The 27,016-nt window shown below is 45.9% G+C and overlaps 1 protein-coding gene across 7 annotated transcripts in view; it reads left to right on the top strand.

Annotated features, from left to right (window-relative positions):
- The window catches only part of EDA (ectodysplasin A), a 339,263-nt gene extending 315,889 nt beyond the window's left edge, over positions 1–23,374 (top strand). The window contains exons 3-8 of one of the 7 annotated variants that reach the window (XM_036270887.1): positions 11,004–11,027; positions 16,068–16,247; positions 17,679–17,713; positions 18,605–18,656; positions 21,121–21,251; positions 22,977–23,374. In XM_036270887.1, coding sequence (XP_036126780.1) covers positions 11,004–11,027; positions 16,068–16,247; positions 17,679–17,713; positions 18,605–18,656; positions 21,121–21,251; positions 22,977–23,228 — 674 coding nt within the window. In that variant the 3' untranslated portion in view covers positions 23,229–23,374. The remainder of the gene's footprint in view (positions 1–11,003; positions 11,028–16,067; positions 16,248–17,678; positions 17,714–18,604; positions 18,657–21,120; positions 21,252–22,976) is intronic. The other 6 variants (XM_036270890.1, XM_036270888.1, XM_036270889.1 and 3 more) reach the window with 6 other exon arrangements.
- Positions 23,375–27,016: the final 3,642 nt, after the last annotated feature.

Here is a 27,016-nt window from a genome sequence, read left to right as displayed (position 1 = left end):
CAGAGATTAGAGATTCATGTTGAAACTCATAAGAAATATTTACTGGCCATGATGGGTGGTATTAGAACAAAAAGGAACTCTTCTGTTGCTGAGCTGATGGGGGAAATGAGATGCAGTCTATTGATGGTCTTGTCCATTCTTTCATCCTCATTTTTGCCAAGGGATATGCCTAATGTCCACTAAGTAGAATTCTCTAACAGCACTTCAGTGACACAAGATGAAGTGAAAGAAAGCATTGGCTTTGAGCCCCTGTTGCTCTCAGCACTCTTCATGTCTGGTCAATTTGGAAAATAACAAGAAATTTTTTAGTTAGCACCTTACCTCACAATGCATACCAAAATTTATACCACATTAATTAAAGATTTAAATATGAGAAATTAAACCATAAAAGAACTACACACATATATACACACTATATAATGCTGGTGTACCCTTATTAAAAATGATGCTGGAGAGGGAGAGAAAAAAAAAATGGTGAAGTGAATGGAAGCTACACAGACTGTTTCCCAGGACCAAACTGGAATTACAACTAAAATAAAGACAAGTCATCAGGAGAAAACTCTTATAACCAGGGACATAAAGAGGACCCCAAATTGAGCTTGGTAGGAGCTGTGGACACATGAGAGGGCTGGCTGGATGTCCACAGGCAGCAGCTGAGGGCTGTCTTACCTGTGAGCAGTTCCCTCTGAGAAGTCAGGGGTTAAAACCCCTGCCAGCTCCCCAGCACAGAGTGGCAGAACAGAGAAAGGTGCCCACATAACACCTGACTGAGAAAATCACCAGGGCAGAGGTTTTGTCCAGCAGGGAGAGGCGCAGGGAACACCAGCACTTCCCTGAAGGGCCAGGACACTAAATTACAGCTACAACCACTCACCTTGAGCTCCAGCAGAGGGAGGGCGGACTGGACTAGAACTATAGGAGGAGAGTCAGGGGTTTGTGGCACTGGGGAGAGAGCTAGCAAGGAGGCCATCAGGAGTTCTGTGCTGAATCACTCCCTCATAGGACAGTAGCCATATTACTCAAAGATCTCCTTCCCAGAGCCCGAGGGAGAAGCAACTGCCCCTCCCTCAGGAATTTGACACCACCTGGCTTGAAAAGTGCAACCTGAGGCTCATTAACAGCTAGAGACTACCAGCCAGCCAGTAAGCAGAAAAAAGCCTCTGAAACCTTTGAGCTTTGGACGTGGCTCTGAGAACTGAGCTGTGAAGGCTGAGGCCTTAGTTCCTATGTTGAGCCCCTCCCCCATGGCTTCAGTAGCCATTTCTTGTCAAGTAGCCCCATCAGAGCAGTTTTAGCCTGGGGGAAAAGAAACTTCTCCTCCCTCAAGAATTTAAGACCACCCTGTGGCTCTGGATACTGAGCTGTGAAGGCACAGGCCTGGACCCCTGCACTGAGCCAATAACCCACACTGCATAAACCACTTTCTTCTCAAAGCAACTTTAACCCAGGGGAAAGCAAATGCCCCATCCACTGGAAATCCTCTTATCCTGTAAACCTGAGGGATTTTTCATTCAGCTGAGGGCTACAACCTGAGGCTCCTTAGGTAACTGAGACTAATAGCCTGCAGGCAAAGCTCTAGGATAATTGAATCTTTGCTTGGCCTGCAAATCTACCCAGGAAAGTAAGACTAAACATTGGTGTTTAATGTGGTCCCTTCCATATTCATCCAAACCCAGTAAAGGGAGCCACAATCAGTGGAACACCGACATCCACAGGGAGAATTTGGCAGACTCCAAAACACACTGAGACACCCAAAATGGTGAGACAAAGAAACAAATCCCAAATGAAAGAACAAGAGAATTCTACAGAAGAAGGGATAAATGAAATGGAATTAAGCAAGTTATCAGATAGAATTCAGAGTAATGAGGAAACCCAACGGCATGAGTAAAGATATAGAAACAATGAAAATGAACCAATTGGAAATGAAAAAACACCAAGCAGAAATGAAGAATGACATAGCAGAAATAAAGAACATGTTGGAAGGATTAACCAGCAGAGTAGAGGAAGCCAAGGATTGGATCAGTAAATTAGAATACAGGGTAGAAAAAATTCACCCAATCAAAAGAACCAAAAAGAAAAAACAATTTAAAAAACAGGAGAACAGCCCAGCTGATGTGGCTCAGTGGTTCAGCGTTGACCCATGCACCAAGAGGTCGCTGGTTCGATTTCTGGTTAGGGCACATGCCCAGGTTGTGGGCCTGATCCCCAGTGGGGGGCATGCAGGAGGTGGCCAGTCAATGTTCTCTCTCATCGACATTTCTATCTCTCTCTCCCTCTCCCTTCCTCTCTCTCTAAAATCAATAAAGAAAAAATTTAAAAAAACAACAACACGAGATAGTTTAAGAGAACTGTGAAACATGAAACCTAACAATATCCACATCATAGGCATTCCAGAAGAATAAGAAAATGAGCAAGGGTTAGAGAATATATTTGAAAACTTTATAGGAAGAAAATGTTCCTAACTTGGTGAAGGAAAAAGGCATGCAAGTTCAGAAAGCACAGAGAGCCCCAAGTAAGAAGAACCCAAAGAGGCCCACACCAAGACATATCATAATTAAAATGCCAAAAATTAAAGACAAAAAAGACTCTTAAAGACAGCAAGAGAAAAGCAACAGGTTACCTACAAAGGATCCACCATAAGGCTATCAGCCGATTTCTCAACAGAAACACTATAGGCCAGAAGAAAATGGCATGAAGTATTCAAGGTAATGAAAAACAAGGATCTGAATCCAAGACTACTCTATCCAGCAAGGCCATCATTCAAAATAGAAGATGAAATAAAGAGCTTCCCAGATTAAAAAAAAAAAAAAAAAGGCTAAGGGACTATGTTAGCACCGAACAGGCACTGCAAGAAATGCTAAAAGGACTTCCGTAATATGAGAAGAAACGGAGAGAAATATAACCATAATAAATTTAAACTGGCAATAAATAAGTACATATCAATAATAACCTTAAATGGATTAAATGATCCAAAAAAAGACACAGAGTAGCTGAATGGATAAGAACGTATGACTCATATATACTTGTTTACAAGAGACCCACCTCACAACAAAAGACTCACACAGGTTGAAAGTGAAGGGATGGAAAAAATTCTTCCAAGCAAATGGAAAGGAAAAAAAAGCTGGGGTAGCAATACTCATATCTGATAAAATAGATTTCAAAATGATGACCATAACCAGATACAAAGAAGATCACTACATAATATTGAAAGGATCTGTCCAACAGGAGAAGATAACCCTGGTAAACATATGGACCCAATATAGGAGCACGAAAATGTATTTAAAAACTTCGGGAGGACTTCAAAGGAGAAATCGACAGCAATACAATCATAACAGGGGACTTCAACACCCCACTGACATCACTGGATAGATCCTCTACTAGACAAAAAAATAACAAGGAAACAGAGACTCTACATGATGCACCAGATCAAATGGATTTAATAGGTATTTACAGAGAATTACACCCCCAAACTGCAGAATTTACATTCTTTTTTTTTAATTAATTAATTTTTGTTACAGATATTTCTCCTTTTCCCCCACTGATTTCCCTTTCCCACTCCCTCCCCGTCCTGTCCCCAGCTTTGTTGTCCATGTCTATTGTTCATGCATACATGCACATAAGTTCTGTGGTTTATCTCTCCCCCACCATCCCCTCTTCTGGGGATTGTCAGTCTGTACCCCACTTCCATGTCTCTGGAACTACCCCATTCCTCAGACTGTTATGTTCATTATGTTCCACAAATAAGTGAGATCATATGATACTTGTCTTTCTCTGTTTGGCTTGTTTTGCTTAGGATAATACTTTCCAGGTCCTTCCATGTCGTCTCAAAGAATAAGAGATCTTTCTTTCTTACAGCTGCATAGTACTCCATTGTGTATATGTACCAATGCTTTTTTATCCATTCGTCTACTGATGGACATTAGGGCTGTTTCCAGATCTTAGCTATTGTAAATAGTGCTGCTATGAACATGGGGATACATATATTCTTTCTGATTGTTTTTTCAGCCTTCTTAGGGTATATTCCTAGAAGTTGGATCACTGGGTCAAATGGCAGTTCAATTTTTAATTTTTTGAGGTAACACCATAGTGTTTTCCATAGTGGCTGCACCAGTCTGCATTCCCACCAGCAGTGTACTAGAATCCCCTTTTCTCCACAACCTCACCAAACACTTGTTGTTTAATGATTTTTTGATGGCAGCCATTCTGACAGGTGTGAGGTGATACCTCATTGTTGTTTTAATTTGCATCTCTCTGATGATTAGTGATGTTGAGCATTTCTTCATATGTCTCTTAGCCAATTGTATGTCCTGTTTGGAGAGGTGTCTAGTTCCTCTGCCCATTTTTTAACTGGGCTCTTTGTCTTCCTTTTGTTGAGTTGTATGAGCACTCTCTATATATAGGAAATTAACCCCTTATCTGATATATCATTGGCAATGATGCTCTCCCATACAGTGGGTAACCTTTCCGTTTTGATGATTGTATCTTTTGCTGTGCAGAAACTTTTGAATTTGATGTAGTCCCATGTGTTCATTTTCTCCTTTGTTTCTGTTGCCTTGGGTGATGTATCAGTGAAAATTCTGCTGCGTATGATGTCTGAAATTTTGTCGCCTACATTTTCTTCTAGGATTTTTATGGATTCATGAGTCACATTTAAGTCTTTTATCCATTTTGAGTTTATTCTGGTGTATGGTGTAAGTTGATGGTCTAGTTTCATTTTTTTGCATGTAGCTGTCCAATTTTCCCAACACCATTTATTAAAGAGGCTGTTTTTACTCCATTGTATGCTCTTGCCTCCTTTGTCAAATATTAATTGAACAGAATGTCTTGGGTCCATTTCTGGGTTCTCTGTTCTGTTCCACTGGTCTATATGCCTGTTCTTGTGCCAATACCAGGCTGTTTTGATTACAGTTGCTAGAATTTACATTCTTCTCAAGTGCACACGGGACATTCTCAAAGACAGACCACATGTTAGGACACAAACTAAGTCTCTACAAGTTCAAGAAGATTGAAATCATATCAAGTATTTTCTCAGATCACAATGGCATGAAACTAGAAATTAATTACAATAAAAACACTCAAAAATATTCAAATACATGGAGGCTAAATAGCATGTTATTAAACAATAAATGGGTTATGAAGGAGATCAAGGAAGAAATCAAAAGCTTCCTGGAAATCAATGAAAATGAACACACAACAACACAAAATCTATGGGATGCAGCAAAAGTAGTCCTGACAGGAAAGTTCATAGCACTCCAGGCCTACCTCAAGAAACAAGAGGTCAAGATGGCAGCATAGGTAAACGTGGCATCGCGTCCTCCCACAACCACATCAAAGTTACAACTAAACTACAGAACAACCATCATTGAAAGCCGCCTGAAATCAAGCTGAATGGAAGTCCTACAACTACGAAATTAAAAAAGCCGCATCAAGACTGGTAGGAGGGGCCAAGGCACTATGGGCTGGTCCCACACTCACATGCGGTGGATAAAAATTAGGAGGATACCTCAGCTGGGAAGGTCCTTCCTGAGGACTGAGGGGTCCCTGTCCCACATCAGGTGCCCTGCTCACGGTTCCAGTGCCAAGAAGAGAAGTCCCCATCACTTTTGGCTGGAAAAAACAGCGGGAACTGAGGCTGAGGTGTCTGGAGCCCCAGGCAGCTCTCCTTAAAGGGCCCGTGCACAGACTTAACTCCAACTTCCTCCCTCTAAGCTCAGAGGGAAAGCAGCTTGAGGGGCACCAGAGACATACAGGGAAGAACTGAGCTGTTTGGCATTGGAGCGAGGGCTGGAGAGGGGGCTTTCTCTTGGACAGGCGTGTTGTCAGAGGCCTTTATTCCTTTGGTGAGCCCTTCCCTGGGGCAGCAGACGGCAGCCATATCTGGGACTCCAGCAACCTGGCTTGCACTGTTTGCCCCACCCTAGTGATTCTCTGAGGTCCCACCCCACCCAACTTTTAGGCCCACCCAAGCTATTGCCAGTTGCTTTACCATAGGATTGGCCTTTCTTAGATCCTGCTTCAGGTTTTCCTAAATTCTTTCAAACAAGCAGCATCTGGTCTCAGCTAGCCTCATATCTCTCGTTAGGTAATACATAGAAACAAACACAGAAAGACAGCCAAAATGAGGAGACAAAGAAACAGGTCCCAAATGAAAGAACAGAACAAAACTCCAGGAAAAAAAAACTAAGGGAAATGGAGATAAGCAACCTAACAGATGCTGAGTTCAAAACACTGCTTATAAGGATGCTCAATGAACATAGTGAGAACCTCAGTGAACTTAGTGAGGGCCTCAAGAGCATAAAAAAGGAGCAGTCAGAAATGAAGGATGCACAGTCAGAAATGAAGGAGGCACTAACTGAAATAAAGAATAATTGACACAGATGCAATAGTAGAGTAGGTAAAGCCAAGAAACAAACCATCGATTTGGGATGTAAGGAAGCAAAAAACACCTAATCAGAACAGCAAAAAGAAAAAAGAATCCAAAGAAATGAGGATAGTGTAAGGAGCCTCTGGGACAACTTCAAGCATGCCAACATTCGCATCTTGGGGGTGCCAGAAGGAGAAGAGAGAGAACAAGAAATCAAAAACCTATTTGAAACAATAATGGCAGAAAACTTCCCTAACTTGGTGAAGGAAACAGACATACAAGTCCAGGAAGCACAGAGAGTCCCAACAAGATGAACCCCAAGAGGCCCATACCAAGACACATCATCATCAAAATGCAAAAGGTTCAAGACAAAGAGAGAATCTTAAAAGCAGCAAGAGAAAAGCAGTTAGTTGCCTACAAGGGAGTTCCCATAAGACTGTCAGCTGATTTCTCAAAAAAAACTTGGCAGGCCAGAAGGGAGTGACAAGAAATATTCAGAGTGATGAAAAGCAAGAACCTACAACCAAGATTACTCTATCCTGCAAAGCTGTCATTTAGAATCAATGGCCATATCAAGAGTTTCCCAGACAAGGAAAAGCCAAAGGAGTTCATCACCACCAAACCATTATTATATAAAATGTTGAAGGGTCTTCTTGAAGAAAAGACAAAAAATATGAACAAACAAAATGGCAATGAATACATATCTATCGACAATGGAATCTACAAACAAAATGAGCAAGCAGAACAGAAACATTTTCATAGATACAAAGAACATTTTGTTGGTTGCCAGATGGGAGGGGAGTTGGGGGAATGGGCGAAAAAGGTGAAGGGATTAAGAAGTACAAATTGGTTGCCAGACTGACAAACCTCAAGGAGAAGGGGGTTGGTGGGTGGGAAGAAATAAACCAAAGAACTTATATGTATATATGCATAACCAACGGACACAGACAATAGTGTGGGGAAAGGCAGGAGGGGGGCAGAAGTGGGAAGGAGGGGGTCAATGGGGGGAAAATGAGGAACATCTGTATACATTCAACAATAAAGAGAAGTTTAAAAAAAAGAAACAAGAAAAGTTTCTAATAGACTAACCCTACAACTTAAAGAACTAGAAAATAAACAAACAAACAAAGTAGAAGGAAAGAAATAGTAAAGGTCAGAGCAGAAATAAACAACATAGAGACTAAAAAAAAATTCAAAAGGTCAACGAAACAAAGAGCTGGTTCTTTGAAAAGATAAACAAGTTTGATAAACCTTTAGCCAGACTTACCAAGAAACAAAGAGAGAGGACCCAAATAAACAAAATCAGAAACAAAGAAGGAGAAATAACAACTGACACCACAGAAGTATAAAGGATTATTAAAAAATACTATGAACAATTATATGCCAACAAATTGCACAATCTAGGTGAAATGGACAGATTTCTAAAATCACAGTTTCCCAAAACTGAACCTGGAAGAAACAGAAAACTTGAACAGACCAATAACAACTAAGGAAATTGAAGATGTAATCAATGAACTCCAGCAAACAAAAGCCTGGACCCAGACAGCGTCATATGCACCCCTGTGTTCATAGCAGTGGTATTTACAGTAGCTAAGATCTGGAAACAGCCCAGGTGCCCATCAGTAGATGAGTGTATAAAAAGCTGTGGTACATGTACACAATGGAATACTATGCAGCTATAAGAGAGATCTCTTATACTTTAAGACAACATGGAGGGATCTGGAGAGTATTATGCTAAGCAAAATAAGCCAGTCAGAGAAAGACAAGTACCACATGATGTCACTTATTTGTGGAACATAATGAACAAAATAAGCTGTTGACCAAAAGAGATCCAGAGTCATGGAAGTAGGGAACAAACTCACAAACCTCAGAGGAATGGGGGGTGGGAGAGGTGGGAAGAGATAAACCAAAGAACTGATAGGCAAATATGCACAACCAGTTGACATGGACATTAGGCTGGGGAAGGCAGGAGTGGGGTGGGAGCAGGAAGGAGGTGATCAATGGGGAAAAGGGGGGACATCTGTAATACTTTCAACAATAAAATAAATAAATAAAAATAAATAAATAAATAAAAATTTTCACCAGGAAAAAAATGATACTGGAAAAATGTACTTATTGACATAAAAAAAAATGATCAGCCCTGGCCAGTTTGGCTCAACAGTTAGAGCATTGGCCTGCGGACCAATGAGTCACAGGTTTGATTCCAGTCAAGGGCATGTACCTCGGTTGTGATTTGGCCCCGGCCCTGGTTGGGGCGGTGCGGGAGGTCACTCGATGTGTCCCTTTCACATCGATGTTTCTTACTCTCTCTCTCTCTTCCTCTCTCTCCCTCCCACTCTATCAGAACAAAAATGGAAGAATGTCCTCGGGTGAGGAAAAAAAAGATCAAACATTATTTGATCCTGTTTTGTAAAAATGCATATTCATATGTGTAGAAAGTTTCAAGATATGCATAAAATGTTAATAGTGGTTATTTGTGGGTAGTCTAATAAACTGTTTTCCCTTCTTGCTCCACTTTCTTATGTAGCTATATATGCATGCATTTCTGTATGTGTAATGAATGAGTAGCTATTTCTGGGATAAAAATAGTAGATGTTAAAAAAGTTTTTAACTTCCGCTTTCCTCTTTTGACTTGTAGATTTTGGTCAAACTTCCTCCAGGGAGGTTTTTTTTTGATTCCACGATCCTTAACTTTTGTCTTTATTATATTCCTATGCCACTGTAATTTCTTTGAGGATAGGGTTGTGTTTCATTATTTACTCGGCTACCTTCCATGGGCATGCCTGGTTAGGGACTGGGTGCTTGGTGATGGTCTGATTTCTTCAAAGCCTACTTTAACCAGCTAACCCTTTAACCAGCTGAAATGATCAGCAACTGGGCACAACTTGTGTATGAGGGCAGTGTGGCTGCAATGGCTGTCTGCCCAGTATTTTCCCAGGCTGAGGTGGCTGACTAGCTGACTGGTAGCTGGTGACGAGGCTGGACCTTTCTTTGTAAATCCTTCCCAAATAGCTTTCTTGTTTAAGGAAGTGGCCCTTCTCAGGCTTGGTTGCTGCCTCTTGGTCAGTAGTATCTAAGTAGCTGTGCTTCCTTGTCAGAACCTCCATGCAAATTCTCAAGAATTCCAATGCTGTTAAAAACATAAAGGATAGGCCCAGTTGGTGTGGCTTAGTAGATTGAGCATCGTCCCATGCACCAGGAGGTTGCTTTTTCAATTCTCACTCATGGCACATGCCCAAGTTGCAGGCTCGATCTCCAGTAGGGAGTGTGCAAGAGGTAGCCAATTACTGTATCTCTTTCATCAATGTTTCTATCTCTCTCTCCCTCTCCTTTTCTCTCTCTGAAATCAATAAAAACATATTTAGGGGAAAAAAACATAAAGGATAGACAGCAGAGAAAGAATACAAAGGACTGGGAGGTGAGAAAAGAGAAAAGAATGGAGATTTATGACCTTAAATGCAGCAGGTCACTAAACTCAACCTAAAACATCCTTTGCACATAATAATACTTCCTGTTGCACATGAATTTACTTTGCCAGGGAAGTCTACACAGACATTGGTTTCCAAGGGACCTGTGCAAACTCTGATGACCACACTTGGCAGCCCTCCAGGTTAGAGGCTTTACTAACTTCTGATCCAGCTCAGATACAACCTCTGATAGAGCTTGCTCTTTGAGGTAAAGATCATCCCAGGCTTGTTGCAAGGATTAAATGAGATGATCAATGGAAATAAGTTTTATAAACTGTAAAACAATATACAAATGCTTGGTGTTCTTTTTGTAAGCCCCATGGTTTAATGTTGTCCAATCGTGTCCTCTTGGCAGTTTGGAACAGACTTTAAATACTTGTAGAAAGAAAGAAAATAACATGAAATGCACCTACAGAACTAAGAGAATTGAGTCCCCAGGAGGGAAAACTGTGTCTGGGAGACACCTTGCACTGTGTATGTCTGGGTAGTGCTTGTCACCTAACGATATGAGAAACAATTTGGGTTTTCTGAGTGCCCTCAATTGATTAGCATGATTTTCTTTGGAAGTAATTCCCAAGAAAATGCTTGTGATTTCATTGTCAATAAAACTGTTGACACTTCTCTTAAAGTGTCTGTTAACTTATGGTAAATTACAATGAGAGTGCATGTGGCCCCCACATGAATATACTCTGGTTGCACTGTTTTAATTACTAACAATTTAAATCATGATCAGGAAGTGACTAAAAAGTCAACTGCCACTGCTCTGCTCCTTCCAGAGAAATGACCCTTTTTTCCTTCCAGATTCAGCCCATGAGACTTCCTATCACTTGCTCACCTGAATGCATGACTCTTCAGCCTCAGGACTCGCAGAAGTATTGGAATGCCGTCCTAAGGTTGTGGAGTTCTGCGTTTCTGGACTTTCAGCTCTATGGAGAAGCAGTCATTCCCTCACTCCAAAGGCAGCCTGAAAGGTCTTTTCTCCCTAGGAAAGAGTCTTCCTTGTAACCTTCTTATTACAACAGTCAGAAACCGACTGGGGAGGTTTGATAGTCAGGAGATACCTTGCCCTCAAATTTGCAGTGTCCTGGGGTCCCTCCTGTGACTGCCTTGGAGAATAAACATTTTCTGTTCATTTCCAGTGATTTAATTTTCCATTTTCTTTTTTGTAACAGGTCCAGTTAAAAACAAGAAAAAGGGTAAGTTAAGTTCCTGATTTGATCCAGTTGCTGCTATGTCATATCTTTTCTAAAATTAGGGGAAAAAATCCAAGGAGTGGGATTTTTATATTATAGTCTGGTTGTCCACTATTTTGTTCAATCACATGGGACTTCTCGAGTATCACAGCCTCTAGGGATCAAAAATTAGAGACTGTTTTTTCAGTGATGATCCATAAAAGATAGAATTGCTTTTCTGGCAACCAAAGAAAGTTGATTTGTTTTTCTTTCTTGCTCCTTCTTCCATAGCATTCCATTTCTATCTCTTTCCTTTATTCTTCCTTGCTCTTTCCCCTGCCCTTCTTCTTCTTTCTCTTTTTCCCCTCCTTTTTTAAGTCAGTGATCAGATATGAATGAAGTCCTGAGACAGCTTACAGGGACTAGAAATACTACCTCCTGAAAAATGTCTTTACCCTATTCCTTGGCCTCAGAGTTATCCCTATCATGTTTCTCAGATAGTCAGGGAAGGTATTCTGGTATTCCTTTTTTTTTTTAATACAAAGAGGCAGGCATGGGGTCAGTTGCAGTCATAGTCTTGGTATACAGTGGACCCCTGCCTCTTGTTTTTTTTTTTTTTCATTCTTTGTTTCAAGATGTTCTATTGATATATAGATATAGATATAGATATAGATATAGATATAGATATAGATATAGATATAGATATAGATATAGATTTTTTTTTTTAGAGAGAGAGAAAGGGGAAGGGAGAGGGAGAGACAAACATTGATCGGCTGCTTTCTGCTTGCTCCCTACCTGGGACTGAGCCCACAACCCAGACATGTGCCATGTGCCCTGACTGGGAATCAAACCAACAGGCAACCTTTTGCCTTTTGATGTATCGGTCGATGCTCCACCAACTGAGCCACACAAGCCACAGCTGGTAAGGTATTTCTTGTTTTGGGGTTTCAATATCATTTTTCTCTGTAATGAAAAAACTAGGCTAGAGTAATATCAATCTTTTAACCTTTTCAAAGAAGCTCTAGTTGAGCAGACCCATTGTGCCACTGGGGTCAGAAAGTCTATGGTGTGCTTATCATGGGACTGGCCCAAGAGCTTGCTGCCTTAAGGAGAACCCAATGAAAGAACAGTTTCCAAAATACTGTACAGGACCAGGCGATATGGTTTACTTCTTACGACTTAAAAGAACCTACTGTGAAAACAGTTCTACCTACCCATTTGTTTCTGCCTCTGACCTGGGGGAAATAGAATGAAATGAATGTCTTTTCATTAAAATGTTTTTTTGTTTTGTTTTGTTTTGTTTTGTTTATCCTCACCCGAGGACATTTTTCCACTTTTTGTACAGACAGAGTGGGAGGGAGAGAGAGGAAGAGACAGAGAGAGGGAAACATCGATGCAAAAGGGACACATCGAGTGGCTGCCACCCGCACGACCAACCAGGGCCGGGGACAAACTGCAACCGAGGCACACGCCCTTACCGGGAACTGAACCCGGGTCTCTCCGGACCGCAGGTGGATGCTCTAACCGCTGAGCCAAACCGGCCAGGGCTCATTAAAATGTTTTAAATGAAATTATTCTGTTGGTTAAGATTTCTAGAGCTTTATAGAATAGATTGTCCTCCCCAGACTAGGCCAAAAAGACTGGCTTCAGCTGTCGCCTACCATTTCTCTGAGCGCTAGGGTGCTCTGGTGGCTTGAGGTGCCATGGCCCATATAGAAAACCTGCATCCCTGTTTTAAGGAAGCCAAGGAGTGGCCTGACCTCCTGTGGACCTGAGCTAAGTTGGAAAACAGCCAGAGAGGTGGAGCCACTAAGGAAACCTTTCTCCATGGAGCCTGGGTGTTCACCAAGAGAACTGTCTTTTAAGAAAGGAAATTTGACTTTCAAACATGCAGTTTTTAACTCTTGTCACATTCCTTTAAGACAGACAGTATAGCCCTGGCCAGTGTGGCTCAGTTCATTGAGCATTGTCTCATGTACTGAAAAGTTGCTGGTTCTATTTCCAGTTAGGGCTCATGCCCAGGTTGTGCGTTATGGGAGGCAACTGGTTGATATTGTCTTTCACCTCTCTCTCTCTCTCTCTCTCTCTCTCCCTCTCTCCCTCCCTCCCTCTCTCCTTCCCTCCCTCCCGCTCTCTCCCTCTCCCCCCCCCCCACATTTTTGTTCACCTGCTTTTCATTCAGTTGTTCTTTCAACTATTTGGACTTTGCTAAAAGGTTAATAAAATACCTTTTCATGAAAGTTAGCTTTGAAAAGAATGTATACTTTCATCTAAGACCACAAAGGGTAACTTTCTAAGTATAAAAGTCACCGGGCTTTTGTGTTATGAAGTGCTCTGTTAAAGTAAGGAAATCCGGAGAACGAATTCAATCCTCCAAAGTCATCTTCTTGGTCCAGGGGTCATGCTTTTCTCCGGGCCAACTTCCCATGACTCTGCAAGCATGAGGAGAGCACTTGCCTGAACGTGGTTGCCGAGGAGCAAAGACCAGCTGCAGAACTACTTCACAGCAAGAGCTTTTTCCCAAGTGCCTTCTACCATTTTCACAAGTGAACCTTCTCTGTTTACACCGCAACCATTATTCTCTTTCACTGGAAGAGTTTCTGGCTGTAATTCTTCCAAAATTACATTAGCAATCACAAGAGACTTACAGCCTTGACAGTGAGGTCTGCAGCACCCTGTAGCTTGAAAAATCACTGTTAGGCCTGGAAATTCCACAACGTAGCACAGCCTAAGATGCACCGTCCTCTGTGTTCACACTTCCCAGAGAACAGTGAGGGAGAAGCAAACCTTACAGTCAGGCTAGAGAAGTTTCCTGACCGCCGGGGGTGGGGGTCATTCCTCCTTAAGAAACCTCAGTCTTGGGAGGAAACTTAGAGAAATCACCGATGTTGAAACTAAGGCTCAGGGAGAGGAAGGGATTTGCCCAAAATGTGTCCGTGGTGGATTTGGGAGCTTACGGCCTTATCTCCTGACTTCAGATTCCATGTTTTTTCCACTACACTAGCTGGAATTGAAATTTGGGCGTTGAATGAGCCTTATTTGGAAGCTGCCCAGATCTGAAGGGAGATGGCTTTCCTGTTCAGCATCTTGAAATTGGCTAGATCTAGAAACCGGGAAGATGCAATATTTGGCTGCTAAGTGTAGTGAAAATGCTAAAGCTCCCAGGAGAGAGGCTCTCTGGACCTTCCTTTCCTCCCTGGGCAAAGGGCCCCATGATGACCCCATTGTTTCATTCCCAGTGCAGATGTGGTTAGACATATACCACTGGCCTTTTGAGCGTGTTGCCATGGGGATCAGGTCTCTTGAACATGCAGCATTACTCTTAAAGGAGGACATGATAAATCAAGACAGGATTCTTCTGCCTAAGAGTCTGCAGAGCAGGGAATTGGGGAGCAGGAAGGAGGTATTTAAGTGAGACTCAAGAGGGTTATATGGAAAATGATGAAAGTACCACAGGTGAAGACAGTGTGGTGGAGTCTGATAAAAGACTTCCATTCCTGGGACTTCCACAAAAGTGTGAGAAAGTGGTGAATGTGCAAAGGAGACACCCACCTGTGACCACCTACAGTGCTTGAATTGGGCTGTACAGGGCAAAGGAATTAAACAGGAGGATCTGGAGGTTTGCATTCAAGATTATAGTTAGGAGCCAGTGAACATAACTACATCCTGGTGGGACTGTTGAGAGGACTGGAACATGGAACAGGAGATTCAAGACTGTTCTGAAAGGATAGTGGGGACAAAAAGGAGGAGGAGTTGATGGACTTAATTTATAATGCATTCAAGCCCACTGGCGTGGCTCAGAAGATCGAGCATTGTTTGGTGCACCTAAAGGTCGCCAGTTCAATTCCCGGTCAGGGCTCATAGCTGGGTTGTGGGCTCAATGCCTGGTATGGGGCGTGCAGGAGACAGCCAATTGATGTTTTTCTTCTCTCTCAAACAAACAATAAAATCATGTTTTAAAATAATAATAATGATAATAATAATAATACATTCAAGAATAGGGTCTCTGAGGAAAGACTGGGAAGCTGGATTATCTATCATATAAAAATGGAGGGGTTGATAAGTGACAGTGTCTTTGAGAATATGAGGGTTATTATATGTATGATGGTAACTATTCTTCACTATGTACACAAACACTTGAATAAGACCTTGAACTGCCACAGAAGGGATTTCAATTAAATATACAAAAAAAAAAGTTCCTGATAGTAAGTGGTGATAAACATTGGAACCTGTTACCAAGGGAGTGTGTAGAATTTCCTTTCCCAGAGACCTTTAAAAATAGGGTTTAGAGAGATCAGCTGAGAAAGCAAAGTCTGCTGCCTCCTCTTCAGCTCTTTCTACTGCCCACCTCTCCTTTTTTCCTCCATCTCCTCCTCTTTCTTTTACCTTTCCCTCTCTCTCTCCCTCCCTCCCTCCCTTTCCTTCCCCCCTCCCCACATTAAGCCCCCATCTCATCTCCCAAACTCCTTCCCATTCCTCATTCCCAGCAAGCACTTCCTCCATCCCCCCAGTTCCTGTACATCCTGACTCCCAGAGGAAAGCTTCCTGGAGCTGATGTTATTCCTAAGGGCAGGCTGCGCTCCTAGCTTCCTCTTACATCTGCATCAAGTCCACTGAACTGGGAAGTAAACATGAAAGCCACTCCCTTCGACAGTTCTCACTGTTCTAAAAAGTGACCCATAGGTCTGGCCACATGGTAATTCAGATCCTTTGAACTCAGCTGAAATGGGACATGACTTTCCTAACCTCTTCAGCATTTTGACCCCACCATGAATGTGGTGCTTCTAATTTCCTGTGATTATGTCTGTTTCCTCACTAGACTAAGCTCCTTGAGGGCCATTTATCTCTATTATCTTCAAACCCAACTCTGTAAATTATCATTCATAAAAGGAGGGAGAGACACACACATACGGGGGGGGGGGGGGCGGTGATAAAGCTATTCACCTCTTTAATAGCAAGAATTCCCAGAGTGCTGACTTTTTGTCATTGGAAGTCCATAGAACTCCTGACAGTACATCCTCAGACAATATAACTACAAATGTGACACTGAATCTTGTCTTGCAGGAAAGAAGGCAGGACCTCCTGGGCCAAATGGCCCCCCAGGACCTCCAGGACCTCCAGGACCCCAGGGACCTCCAGGAATCCCAGGGATTCCTGGAATTCCAGGAACAACTGTTATGGGGCCACCTGGCCCTCCAGGTCCTCCTGGTCCTCAAGGACCCCCTGGCCTCCAGGGACCTTCTGGTGAGTTCCTGTTCCTCCACCCTCCCTCAGGCTCCTTTACCAGGACTTTAGCAAAGCAGGGGTGGGCGATCCTGAGAGCAGTTTCAAATGGTGCCAGTGGCATGGGTGTTCAATAAGAAATGCAGGTTTCCTAGCTCAGTGTAAAACTACAGATAAAAGAAGTCAGTAGGGTCTAACCGGCTCTAACTTCTTCTTTATACCAACCTGTCAAAGACGCGTCACCTGTTCTTGACCTGTCTCAACCCTTCCATCACAAGCCCTCCTTTCGTCTAGGCTTCCCTGGAGTGGGCCAGTAAACTCATCTGAGCCTGAGACAGAGGCCCTGAGGGTTCACTGAAGCTGCTGTAGGAGATGAATTGGCTCTGCTCCAATACCCAGCATCTAAACTCCTGTGCTGATGTTGATATGGGGAAGAATATTGATGACTGGGCAAGATACCAGCCCCAGAATGGTCTCGTCCCATGAACTCTAAAGTGCCCTTCTCATAGAGGTAGACAAGCAGTTGCTGATAGTCAAGGTTGAAAACTTAGAGTTACTCAGGCTGTGGGAGAAGCAAGCCCAGGCACCAACACTGTCCTGTTGAGAGACCAAGTGCTCTTTGCACTACATCCTCACCCACCACACTGCCCATTTGAATAGCATTTCATATCCTTGCATTTTTCCCTTTGGGCCCAGAAGGGCATCCAAGAGGTATAGAGGCAGATCAAAACCTGCCTGATTGGACTTGACAGGAGTCAGACTACCTGGGCTTGGCCAGTTGTTATTTGCCTCTCCTGCTCCCCTCCTGTATCTTGGGGCTTTAAAGAAACAGACTTTTTACAGCTGACTCTAGGTCCATGAAGTCTGTAGGTCCATGAAGTCTGTAGCAGGATTCAGATTCTTTGAGCCATAATTCAAATGAGGCTAATCAGTCTGACCATAGCAACAAGAGATGGATTTGGAGATTGTTTTTCATTCAATCTTTCCATGAACATTAATTGAGCATTTTCTACGTGTAAAAGATACATTGATAAGTGGTCCCTATTCTCGTGTGGTTTATGTCCTAGAGGAGGAGGGAGATGATTGAAGAAGTAGAATATTTACAAATGGCAACGCACTCTATGAAGAAAACTAATAGAAAGGAAGCAAAAGGCTAAAGAAGCTAACAGCATTGTCTCAGGATCACACAGTCACAGTGATGCTCCCTCATCTGTCCCTGTGTGTGCTCAGTGGGACTTGCCTGGGGTCAGCAATGGCAAGAGGCTACTGTCCCTGCTGGATGCCAGGCCCACTGAAAATGCAGGTCAGGGACAAGTGACAGATGGAAGGGGTGACCTGTCCCATCCCAAGGTTTGGCTGCAGGGGGCACCGCCCCTAGCCGCTGGCTGCCTAGGTGAGAACAAAGGGAAGGAGAAAGAGCATGCCCTCTGATTGCCCTGTCCTATTTCACAGGTGCTGCTAACAAAGCCGGAACTCGAGAGAACCAGGTTGGCTGGGAATTGCTCTCTACCTGGGGAGGAGGGAAAGCCACGGGCTAGAGGCACCTTTGAGTTTGCTCCGTTAAATGTGCTCAGGCTTTATTTTGTGAGGCTGCTCTGAAGGTTCTGAGGTTTTTCTCTCACAGCCTCTCCCATCTCTGTGAACACAAAAGCTTTGCCCCAGGGCCTGCCTTTGGCTAAGGGAGCTGAGTCTTCCCAGGGCCATTTCCCCAATTCCACAACAGACAGAGGGTCACCATGTCCACACACGGTAGTCAGCTAGAATGAGCCTCCAGACAGGCCCTATTCACCTGGGCCTCCAACTCCCCCAGACACCTTGTCGGCACTCAGACAGCCTGGGATCAGGAGCTTAGAAGTTTAAGAGTGTATCCTTGAAAATCAGCCAACCAGCTCCAGGCCAAGCCCAGCCTGGGCTTCTGCCTTAAAGGCCTGAAGGCCTCCTCCCTAGTCTTTGAGCTTCCTAATCTGTCTCTATTGGCAGGTTCTACTGCCTGGCCTCCTCTCATCTCAGCCTCCCTCGCTCCAGCTGTTTGGCCACCATTAAACCTACACAGCTGCGCAAAGCTTGATGGCTTCCAGGGCAATTTTGTATCCATCACCTCATTTGATCTTCAAACATCCTGTGAGAGAGGCCAGAGATCTTTCAAATTCCCATTTTACAGTTAGGGAAACAAGGCTTAGAGGCATACATCTGGTTGAGGTTGCACCGCTAGGAAGTGGCCAAACCACACAATCATATCACTCTCTAGTCACACGGTGGTCACTAGCATCCCAAGGCAAGGAAGAAGGATCAGAATTGGAATCAGAAAGGAGACTAGAAGTCCAAGGTGGAAATATTTCTCACAGTGACTCCTCTCTCTGTCCTTCTCATCCTCCCAGCCAGCTGTGGTGCATCTGCAGGGCCAAGGGTCAGCAATTCAAGTCAAGAATGGTAAGAGTCAAAGTCGGCTCTCTAGCCAACAGGAGCTTCTCCTCCTCCTCTCCCCCAGCTTCCAAGTAATCACCCAGCCTAGATCCTTCCAGACCCCTGAGGTACCCTAGGCACTAGGGAGCCATCCTCTACTCCATGTTGCCCTCTGCTGTCCATCCTGGGTAATTGCTTGCACCAAGATCAGCCACAACACCCAAATTGCAGTTAGAAACACTGGTGAGGAAGCTGAGAGGGACTTGAGACATCATATAGATGGGAATTGTTGGGTGATGGAGGTTCTGTCAGAGTCACCATGGGGATATGTATAATTTTATCAATGTTTTCACAACACAAATTAGAGAAGGGAAAAGTATATAAATATAAATTCGTGTCTGATGGATCTGTACAGGGAGGTGGGGGGCATGTTAGATTCTCCAGGAAGTACAGGATGCTAGCATCTGGAAAAAGGGAGAACAGGTTTAAGGAGGTTAAGAAATGCTGATTGAATGTAATTCTTGCTTTCAAAAGATGGGGAAACAGAGTCCCAGAGAGATTGGACAAGACCGTAATAAATCATAGTGCCTTAGATTTGTATGGTGCTTTACAGTTTTCAACATGCTTTCTTTGGCTTTTATTTTATTTGACCCCCACAACAATCCTATGAGGTAGGTATTAGCTCCTTCTTACAGAGCCAGAAACTGAAGCTCAGAGAGGTGAATTAACTGGCCCAAGATTTCAGTTAAGTGTAGGAGCTGGGATTCACAGTGACATCTGGCTGACTCTTTCCACTGCACTGTGGTACTTCAGTGATGTGCGTACACACCACTGAATGATTAGGTTCATGTTCTTCCCTAAAGAGACGTGAACATTCATGAAAAACAGCGCTTTGAAATAATGTCCAGTCCCCAGGGCATGAATGGCGTGAACCCCCCAGGAGCCTTGGGAAGTAGCAAGCCAGCCAAGATGCCAAAGGCGCGCAGAACTTGGAGGGAAAGGGAAGGGCTATGAGTGCAGATACAGTATATGCAGGTCAAGAAACCTGCTACATGGGGCCAGCTTGGAAGAGCCCAGTCAGTCTCGAACTGGCTGGGCTGAGCTTTCTTAATGACTGGGCTTAGCTGCATCGGAACTGCCACCTGCATGGCTGACTTAATAGCTGCAGAAGTATAAGTAGGAGCAGAATGGCACCAGAACCCAAGTGGTCCTGCTGGGACCAGGTGCCCCAGGGCTCTGGGTGAGTTGTGACCACTCTCTGTCCGGGGAGGCGTGAGACAGACAGGAAACAGATATGTTTGGGTGTCTGGATAAGTAGCCTCAGTGTTTATTCTGCGCCAGAAACTCCTGATTTTGCTCCCACTAGCACACCGCAAGACTAGTCCCAACCCTTCTAGGCCAACGCCCAGGAGCAGAAGTGAGAGAATGGGGGTAGGAGGATATCATGCAGAGTGGATTTGAAGGGGCTGAGCCAGGGCATCTCTTCCCAACTCCCGTCCCATCATTACCTCAAGGGAAGATGGGCCTCCTGAGAGTAGCCAAAGATGGATGTTCAAAACCTAATTTCCTGGGTTGAGAATGGACAGTTTGGAGGGGGAGAGGCCCCAGAGGCTTGGACTCCCTTCTCTTGGGGCAGGGAGACATCCCCCCTCCCCCCTCTCTGCAGGATGGAAAGGGAAGCTCTTCCTCTGTCCTCCCCTGCTGGTGCCCAGTGTCCAGCCTAGGTGGTAGGATGGCCCCTCCGCCCCGAATGGGTGGGTTGGAGAGACAGAAGCTTTTCCAGGGGTGCTTCAGCTCCCAGACACCCTTGCCATCCCCTGGGCTGGTTCTCACGCTGCTTGGCAGGCTGCCCTCCCTCTCGTAAACACCCTTCTCCCCCATGGAGTCACACTCTCTGGCTGCCGTGAAGTCTGACACCCCTGGTCACTAAGGTTCTCCGGGTATAGACCATTCCTTGGGCTAAGCTTTTCCTGGGGGAAAGGAAGACTTTCCAGAAAGGAGTGCGTGTGAAGGAATCTCCCATGGAGAAGGAGAAAATCCATGAACCTGTGAGACAGGAGAGGAATTTAGGCATTCTGGCTGGTGAAATAAAGTGGAATCATCAGAGCTAGCCTGCCACTCAGTGTCTGAATTTTGCCTGTGCAGGCCCCAGAGCAACAAAGAAAATAGGTTCGTGTGCCCACACTCTTCTCACTCCCCACCCCCAATTCCAACTGGAAGGTGTTGGTTAAAGACCCTCCAGATGGAGGGGTCAGGGAAGGAGAGAGGAAGACAGACAAGCAGTTCCCCGGGTCCTGAGGCCAGCCCGGCAGCCGCTTTATAAACACAAAACTTTCTGTAGTTCCAAATGTTCTCCTTAAGGCTTGACCCCCTGGGCTATGCAGGTTGCGGTGGAATAGGGGTGGGGGTTGTGTATTGCTTGATAAATCTTGTTTCTGTTGCCCAGATTATTCTGACATGTGCTGAGTGACTGCCCTTCTCTCATACTGAGATCTTTCAGGTGGAGTGCTCAATGACTGGTCTCGCATCACTATGAACCCCAAGGTGTTTAAGCTACATCCCCGCAGCGGGGAGCTGGAGGTACTGGTGGACGGCACCTACTTCATCTATAGTCAGGTAGAAGTGAGTACGGTCTTAGGCCTAACTCTTCTTATATCCAGAATGCAGATCCGGTGCAGGCCACATAGGGGCACTGTGGAGCCAGCCAAGACCAGCCTGCTTTGGCGGGTGAGGGGGCTGGGGGCACCATACGGGGAGGGAGTTGAAAGAAAAGAGAGAGGGGGCTGTTTTGGTTTTTCCGCCAGCCAGATATCATTGAAAAAAACGGCAAAGAGGCCCCTCCCACACCCTGGCATTGATTGCCTCCTGCAGGGCCCCAGGCCCTTGTTCTTCCCCCACCCACCACCCACCCACCCCCACCCCATTTGATTCCACTGCCCAACTTGAACTCCATCTCGGTACATTCTCTGAAAGTCAGTTCCAGGGCTGCTGAGCACCCTTTCCACCACACCACCGGCTTTGTCATGAAAAGTACTCCCGTGGACTTTCTATCAGCCTTGAAAAACTTCTGACTATCTTTCCTTCCTCTTTCTCCCATTTATTTCTCTACCTCCTGTTTCTCCGTCACCTCGCCTTCTTCCTGCTGTCATTCTCCCAGCCCTTTTCTGCCTCTGTTTTTGTCCTTCTCCTGCCCGGGCCCACTCACCAGGACTGCCACTTCCACCCCCGGGTGGTTGCCTCCGCTGGGTGGCTCCCCAGAGCTAGAGGTAGATGAGCTTTGAGATCGGGGCTTCTGTGGGGTGGGCAGCAAGCAGGCAGATGGACAGAAGGACAGAAGGACTGTGGAGCCAGCAGCAGGGCCTCACAGGGGAGTGGCCAGTGAAGGTGGGTTAATAAGCACTTGCTGAGTCCACAGATTGAGTGCTGACCAAAGAAATTATGTGGCACCTGAATTCGGTGCTCCCTCCTGAAGAGGGAGGGAGGAACCTTTGATAAAGTGATTGAGGGTCCTGATCCCCAGGGGGCACATGGATGTAATCCCTGTGACCTATGGTGCATTTTTCCTAAGCTCCATTTGGTGGGGGATCAAGGCTGCGTAGTGAAGAACAAACATTAATTTTCCAGGCCTAGGAGAGAACTGGAGTGGCCTCGGGCTCCCTTGGACACTGGGCCGTTAAACGTAGGTTCACACTTCCTTGTGGCCACAAAGTAAAGCTAGGGGCCTGGGTTTTGCCCTTCCAAATTCTTGACCTCATTTGTGGTGGCTAGCTCTCCATCTCTCTGGATCTGTTTCCTCCATCGTCAGCCGAGAGGGCCAAGGCCTGCTGAGAATCCACGAGGGGAATGCCGCAGGGGCGGGGACGGGCTGCAAAGCAGCTGAAGAAATGGCAAGTTGTCACTGTCCCCTCTTGGGAAAACCAGTGGCTTCGAACTTTATGTGCAAATAGTCCTTGGGGCTTGCCACTGGGGGAAGTTAGTTTGTATTCATTTGGGTCCATAGCTCTGATTGACCACCCTCTGTACAGAGTACTGTTTCATGCCAGGGCAGAGGAGGGGGGGAGGGGTCAGAGAGGTAAAGGGGCTATTAAGGCAGGTTCCTTGCCCTCAAAGTTTACAAGTGGTGTGCTATTGAAAGATTTGCTCAGCCACCTGAGCCCCACAGAGTCGGGGAAGGACAGAGTATAAGCCTTTCCTATGGGCTAACTAGCAAGCCTTCAGCTAAAGTGGCACTACCCCTTTGCAAGGTGTACCGGCAGCTTGTCTGAGAAGTTCCCATTGTTCATGACAGGGGCGGGCCCCACCCTCTTTCCTCTCTCCCCCAATCCCTTCTTGTTACCTCTCACCCAGGTATACTACATCAACTTCACTGACTTTGCCAGCTATGAGGTGGTGGTGGACGAGAAGCCCTTTCTGCAGTGTACCCGCAGCATCGAGACGGGCAAGACCAACTACAACACGTGCTACACCGCAGGCGTCTGCCTCCTCAAAGCCCGGCAGAAGATCGCCGTGAAGATGGTGCACGCCGACATCTCCATCAACATGAGCAAGCACACCACCTTCTTTGGGGCCATCAGGCTGGGCGAGGCCCCTTCATCCTAGATTCCCCCCATTTGACCCCTGCCCACGCCCTTGTCCCAGGTCTGGGAGCTGGGACCCCCAGAACCTCAAAGTGTTGCTGTGGAGTGAGGCATATGGGTGTTGCAGCTGCAGAGAGAAAGGCCCCACTGCTATTTATTCCCCAGTGATGCCTTGAGTTAACAGGACAGTTGATGGAGCTCCAGAGTTTACATGAAGCACAAGTGGCTTCCTTGTCTCCATGTTGACTGGCTGATGGCATGACTCTTCAACTTCAAGGTCCCTGTGGTCAGAGTTCTCGTTTGTTGCACTAAAGTGAGGGTCTGGGGCAGCAGGCGAGAGAAAGCAGAGGTGTACTCCAGACTGGAGGGCTCGTTTCTGACCCTAAAGGGGCTGCTGCTCCTGTCTGGGGTGGGTGTGGGGCAGGGGCGGGGCTGGAGGGCAAAGGCGGGTGCTTGTAGCAGAGACCAAGGGACAAACCTGCCCAGCAGGCGACCTGGGCAGTGGAAGTATTCCTGCTGCTCCACCTGCAGATGGGCAGCGAGCTCTTCCCACTCAGGCAGAGAGCCGGCCGCAGCAGCTCGCCAGGGCTTTGGGGATGGGAGGCTTGCTCTTCCTTGGAATGATTGCAGGGAATGGCCACCAACCTGCCTGCGGAAGACCCTGAAGCCAGACTTGGGGCCACATGTGTTTCACTTTGTTTACAGCTGTGCTTCAGGCTCAGAAAACTCCCTGGGTCCCCTCCTAATCGCCCCTCCCCCACCCTTCCCAGCCTGGCTAGACCTCCTGTGTCTCTCTCCACAGAGCCTACCTCTGTCTGAGACAGGTGCCTAAGCTGGGACCTATGCTTATGTGACTGTGGGATACGGGATACTCTTGAGATTCCCTGGGCACAAAGAAAATCTTCCATTTATGAAGCCACACAAATATTCATCTAGTCGAGTTGTGTCTGAGGGCAAAGTGCTGTAGTGGACGACCCCCAGAAGTCCCTTCAAACCCCAATATTTAGGCAGCTCCTTTAGTCGCCTACTAGAATTCCCAGTCCTAACCGGCCCCTGGGCCTCATCAGGGCAGAGCTTCTCTGCCTGACCAAGGACAACAGGTGGGCATAGGACAGGGGTTTTTTCAAGTTTGCCACAAGCCAAGTGGTCAGTGGCCCCGGCCTTATCTGAAAGGACAGCAGCTGATGCTCTGCTGACCCTCACTTCCTTCACTCTGGCTTCAGAAAGCCAGGGCACAGCACAGTCAGCATGAGTTCTAGTGTTGCTCCCCTGAATCCAGGCTCAGAAGCTGGTATCTAGGCATCTTGGCCAGGGCTCTGCCACTTCCCCAAGCTTCCCACCGGATCATATGGTGCGACCATTCAAGGGCCTTATCTCTTTCTTTTGTTAATTGATTTTAAAGAAAGGGGGAGAAACATCAATTGGCTGCCTCCTGCATGCCCCCCTACTGGGGATGGAGCCCACAACCCAGACATGTACCCTGACCGGAAATCTAACCAGCAACCTTTTGGCACATGGGATGATGCTCAATTGACTAAGCCACACCAGTCTGGGCTCAAGGGCCTTATTTCTAACTGCCTGGGCCCAGCCCCGCTCCTGGGTGCTGGGTCTGGCCCAAAGCTGGAAGGGCCGTTCTTGTACAGTCTGCTACTCTTGCTCATGAAACAAGTTTCCTTTTGAGGAGATGGAAACTAAGTTCCTTTGGGCAGCTGAAATTTACCAAGAACTGCAGGAACTCACTCCACAGCTGTGCCTTCCCTTTCTAAGCAACTACATTGCTTGGCCCTTTAAGAGTTAGGGCAGGAGGTGGGGATCTGCACCGTCATTGTCTAGTTGCCAATGACAGCCTTGTAAACCCAGGTGAAGCAAACTTAAGGCACATGTGTGGCCTGGCTCTGTACAGTGCCTTGGACAGTCCTTGGGCATAGCAGGAACAGATGACAATGTCTCCTTAAAATTTGGAAACTTCTCTTTCTCTCTCTCTCCCTCCCCCCCCCACCTCTTTCTCTGTTTAATCCTCACCCAAGGATATTTTTCCATTGATTTTTTTAGAGAGAGTGGAAGATGAGAGAGAAAGAGAGAAACATTGATCTGAGAGAGACACATCAATTGGTTGTCTCCTGGACGCACCCCAACCAGGGCCGGGAATCGAACCTGCAATCCAGGTACGTGCCCTTGACCGAAATCAAACCCGCAACCCTGTGGCCTGTGGACTGATGCTCTAGCCGCTGAAGCACATTGACCAGGGCAGAACTTTCTCTCTTACTATTTCCTTTGATATTACTAACCCTGTTGTTTAGACGAGGCTCTGTGAGGTTAAGTGCTTTGACCATGATCTAACCCTGCTGACATCACAGGCCTGGGGCTTCATTCAGCCACCCCTGACTCCAACACTGTTCCATGGTGCCACAGCTCTGTGTTGAATTGGGGGTTCTGAGAGAACCAATAAAAATAGTAATATGGACCCCAAATCCTTATGTGTTCTAGGGAGAAACCCAGAGATGCTCATTTTCATTCCTTAATGAAAATACCTGTTGTCTTGGCTACCAGAGGCTTTGTGGCAAAAGAGTAGGATGTTTCCTTGGGAAACAGCCATCAGCCTCAGAGCTCTTGTGTTCAGAAGAACTGTCTGACACCGTGTCCAAGCAGTAGGTCTGCAGCACCCATGGAACTGAAACCACTTATGTTGTTTTACCAACCCCAAGAACCAACCAACTATTACATATGGAGTCCCTACTGCAAGTGAGGTCCTTCTTTGGTTACTCTACAGATGGGCTATAGGAGCTGGCCACTTCCCGCGGCTACTAAGTGACTCCTTATCTCTTGCTAGCATACCACAGGGAACTCTGGACAGCCAGGATCTCTCAGGGATGGAGGGAACAGTGAAGACTGGTTCTAAAGTCAAAAGGCTGTGAGGAGAAGGAAGGAAAAGGTTTCCTAATTGTGGTCCTACGTGACATTCTGACACCTATCCTATTCTCCAGATACGGAGGGGATGATAGGGGAGACAGGATTCACACAAATCCTTGATTCATTGTGAACCCTCAAAAGGAACCCTAGAGGGAGGGGGTCATGCAGGAAGCAATAGGTAGCTGGGGAACCCAGTTACTGCCAAAGTACTGAAGCAATTTACTAATAAGAGAATGTGGACATAGATTCACCATTTGGAATGATGCTGATGTGAGTTTAGCAGAAGGCCCAGTCGTTTTTATTGATGTTTTAGAGAGAGGAAGGAAGAGAGAGGGATAGAAACACCAATGTGAGAGAAACATTGATCAGCTGCCTCCTGCACATCCCCCACTGGGAATCGAGCCCACGACCCAGGCATGAGCCCTGACTGGGAATCAAACTGGGACCTCTCAGTCCATGGGACATGAGCCACACCGGCCGGGCAGAAGGCCCAGTCTTGCATGAAGAATGGGACAAGGACTTTTGTGAGCAGGCAGATGACAGAGGTTTGCAGGAGAACTGCATGGCAGGAGCCCCTGCCAGCTGCTTGGGCTTCACCAGCCAAAGCTGGCACGAAGTCAGCCGTCGGGGCTGCTCAGTTCCTGGTTCCTTGGAAAATGTAGTCTTGCCTCATTTCCCCGTCATCCATCCTGAGCCAAATTTCTTTTGCTGAGCAGGAAAGGGCTAGGAATCCTGGAAGTGAAAGAGACTTTGATCCACATGTAAGTCTGTGTGTTTTATGCAAATACATTCAGAGAAATTTAGAGCCAGAAAGACCCTTGGGGGAATCCAGCCCAACCTACGTTCTGCCTCACATCACTGACGTGGTAACTGAGGCCCAGAGAGAGGAGGTGGCCTGCC

Source organism: Molossus molossus, unplaced genomic scaffold (genome assembly GCF_014108415.1).
Source record: "Molossus molossus isolate mMolMol1 unplaced genomic scaffold, mMolMol1.p scaffold_m16_p_2, whole genome shotgun sequence".
NCBI classification, from domain to species: domain Eukaryota; kingdom Metazoa; phylum Chordata; class Mammalia; order Chiroptera; family Molossidae; genus Molossus; species Molossus molossus.
The sequence above is the reverse complement of the archived record's forward strand: the minus strand, read 5'-3'. Positions and strand labels throughout refer to the sequence as shown.